General features: G+C 40.3%; 1 protein-coding gene across 1 annotated transcript in view; it reads right to left on the bottom strand.

Moving 5' to 3' along the window:
- Positions 1-3,346, bottom strand: part of dmc1 (DNA meiotic recombinase 1) — a 179,127-nt gene that overhangs the window by 174,826 nt on the left and 955 nt on the right. The window contains exon 3 of the mRNA XM_043679281.1: positions 3,193-3,295. Coding sequence (XP_043535216.1) covers positions 3,193-3,249 — 57 coding nt within the window. The 5' untranslated portion in view covers positions 3,250-3,295. The remainder of the gene's footprint in view (positions 1-3,192; positions 3,296-3,346) is intronic.

Here is a 3,346-nt window from a genome sequence, read left to right as displayed (position 1 = left end):
CCCGATGTGTCCTCCTCTATATTGGGGAGACAGGCCGGCTAGTTGCGGAGCGTTTCAGAGAACACCTCTGGGACACCCGGACCAACCAACCCAACCACCCTGTAGCTCAACATTTCAATTCCCCCTCCCACTCCACCAAGGATATGCAGGTCTTTGGACTCCTCCATCGTCAGACCACAGCGAAACGATGGTTGGAGGAAGAACGCCTCATCTTGCGGCTAGGAACTCTCCAACCACAAGGGATGAACTCGGATTTCACCAGTTTCCTCATTTCCCCTCCTCCCAGCCTGTCTCAGTCAAATCCATCAAATTCAGCACCGCCTTCCTAACCTGCAATCTTCTTCCCGACCTCTCCGCCCCCACCCCAATCTGTCCTATCACCCTCACCTTGACCTTTTTCCACCTATCACATTTCCGATGCCCCTCCCCCAAGTCCCTCCTCCCTATCTTTTATCTTAGCCTGCTGGACCAACTTTCCTCATTCCTGAAGAAGGGCTAATACCCGAAACGTCGATTCTCCTGTTCCCTAGATGCTGCCTGACCTGCTGCGCTTTTCCAGCAACACATTTTCAGCTCTGATCTCCAGCATCTGCAGACCTCACTTTCTCCTCTAGTCTTCAATACCTTCACTAATAAAGTTATGTATCCCGTATGTCTTCTTAACTACCTGATTCCATCTGACCTGCTACATTTAAGAATCTATGGACATGATGCACCAAGGTCTCTTTCATCCTCTGTACGTTCTATGATCTTACCATTTAATGTGTGCTCCTTCCCTATTTATTCCTCCCAAAATGTATCACTTCAGAATTAAATTCTATTTCCTCTGTTCAGGCCATCTACCAGCTTGTCTACATTAGCCTATTGTGACAAGATGTTCTGTCTGGGTTCTCTTGAAAGCAAGTGTTTTAAACCTGGAACTCTGCACACAACAGTGTAGCTAGCTTTGTTTTTTTTTAAATTAGACAAAAGAAGAATGAACAAATGCATTCAAACTCACATAGACTAGGGGTTTGTAGATTTTGCTTTTAATTGGTGAGGCTGGAATTCTGGAAGAAGACACAGCTTTCTCTCTGTCTCAGCAAAAACTTGTGCTCTCTCCTTACTGCTGAGTTTGTATTTGAGGTTTTCTTTCTACTTGCTTTTGCCAAGGATGTTTAAGAGGCTGCTACATGGAACAACTAATCAGTAGCAAATAATACATATATTATTTTAAGTTTATTGATAGAGTTACAGTTAAGCCGATTTTATTTTATTTTGTCTATATTTTAACTGTAGTCTAAGAATAAAGTGTGTCTTGCTTAAAGCTTAGTAGTTTGACAAATTGAATTCCACCTGGAACACAGCACCTTACATTTGCCTTTTTAGAAAAAGTTAGGGTTAAGGCTCTCACTGACATATTTTGAGGGAATTTGATCTGGTCTGTACTATAGTCTAAGGCTTTTCCCCTCGCTGTTTACCACATCACCGATTTTCATGCAAATTTACTGACCCTTACAATCATAATTACAGTACAAAAGCAAGGTACAGCTACTGAGGAGAGCAGACTTTTCAAGAATGGTGGTTAAGATTTAAAAAAAGGCATTACAGATCAGTGAGTCTCACAGGTAAACTACTGGAGAAAATTCTGAAGAAGAGTTATTTATTTAGAGAAATAATGTTTGATCAGGAATAGCCAGCATGATTCGTCAAAGGAGCTCATGTCTAACAAATCTGGTTGAATATTTCAAATATTACAAATGTGTAGATGATGGTAGCACAGTTCAGGTTCTTTGTTTTGCATAGACTTCATCAAAGCTTTTAGACAAGGTCCCGCATCTGAAATGGATAAAGGAGGTAAAAGCACATGGGATCCAGGGTAACTTGGCACATTGGATCAAAAATTGGCTTAGTGGCAGGAAACAGAGGGTAGTGGTAAAAGATTGTTTGTATGACAGAAGATCAATGTCCAATAGCATACTGAAGAGATCAGTGCTGGATCCCTGATTGTTCTTGATATATATATAAACAATGTAGATGAGAGTATAAAGGGAATGATGAGAGTATAGGGGGAATGATAAGTAGGTTTGCGAATGGCACAAAAATCAGCTGGGTGGTTAACCGTGAAAGAGAAGGTTTTAGGGGGGTTACAGGAGGATATATTGGTCAGATCGGTGACCACCCAGCTTGTCCATAAATCCCTGAAAGTGGCAGGCCAAGGTAAAAAAGGAATTAACAACTTGCCTTTAAATCAGTCAAGACATAAATTATAAAAACAGGGAAGTTATACTGGAGTTGCATAGGACTTTGGTTAGACTACAGCTGGAGTACCACTGCAATTCTAGTCTCCCTACTAAATGAAGCATATGATCACATTGGAGGAGGTGCAAAGGAGATTTACCTGAATGCTGGAGTAGAGAAGGTTAAGAGGGAAACCTGATAGAGCTGTATAAGATTGAAAGGGACATGGTGAACAGAATGCAGCTGATCCTTTTAACCGAATGGTCAATAGCAAGGGAACATAATTTTAAAGTGAAAGGCAGGAGATTTAGAAGACATCTAAGGAAAGATGTTTTCACCAGACAGTGGTGGGGTCTGGAATGCAGTGCTTGGCAGGGTAGTTAAGAGGTGTAACCTCACAACCTTTGAAAAGTTCATGGTTAAAAACTTCAAATGCCATAATATTCTAGTGCTGAAAAATGGGGCGTGTGTGGATTTAGTGTCACTTTTGCTAACTTAATACTTGATTTTCTGTACTACATAATTCTATTATTCCAATCCCCAGCCAAATTAGTTAAACTCTAACCAACTGCATCAGCTAACTTGCTTGCAAGGATGTTTTGGAATTTTTCAAAGAAAGTCTGTTTAAATCTGCTGTTTTTGTCCACTCACTTAAGCTGCCTATTTCTATCACCTTTTTGTGCTCTCACATTCCAACCTAACTTTGTAATTAACAGCAAACTAAGATCCATTACTGTCTCTTCGACCTGAAATGTCTCTCTCTCTCCATTAATGCTTCTTGACTTCTAAGTATTTCCAGCATTCTTCATTATTATTTCCAGACTTTCAGCATTCACATTATTTTGCTCTTGTATTTTTGTTTTTGTTAATAGTATATTTAGCAAACAGGAATACAAAGAGAGCTTTCACATGTTTGAGCCACGATACACTGTTATGGAAACAATCTCAGATATGCAGGTAATGTTACCGTACCTCTTCATCCTGGAAGTTAACCTCCTCCTCAACCACCTGATCTTCCATCGCCTTCATTGTTGCAAACAACTGCAAGGCACTTACATCAGAATCAGTTGTATTGCTAAAAGCACAAAAGAGCAAGAAAGATTTCATGAACAAATACAAACCTGCA

This window comes from Chiloscyllium plagiosum, chromosome 39 (genome assembly GCF_004010195.1).
Source record: "Chiloscyllium plagiosum isolate BGI_BamShark_2017 chromosome 39, ASM401019v2, whole genome shotgun sequence".
NCBI classification, from domain to species: domain Eukaryota; kingdom Metazoa; phylum Chordata; class Chondrichthyes; order Orectolobiformes; family Hemiscylliidae; genus Chiloscyllium; species Chiloscyllium plagiosum.
The sequence above is the reverse complement of the archived record's forward strand: the minus strand, read 5'-3'. Positions and strand labels throughout refer to the sequence as shown.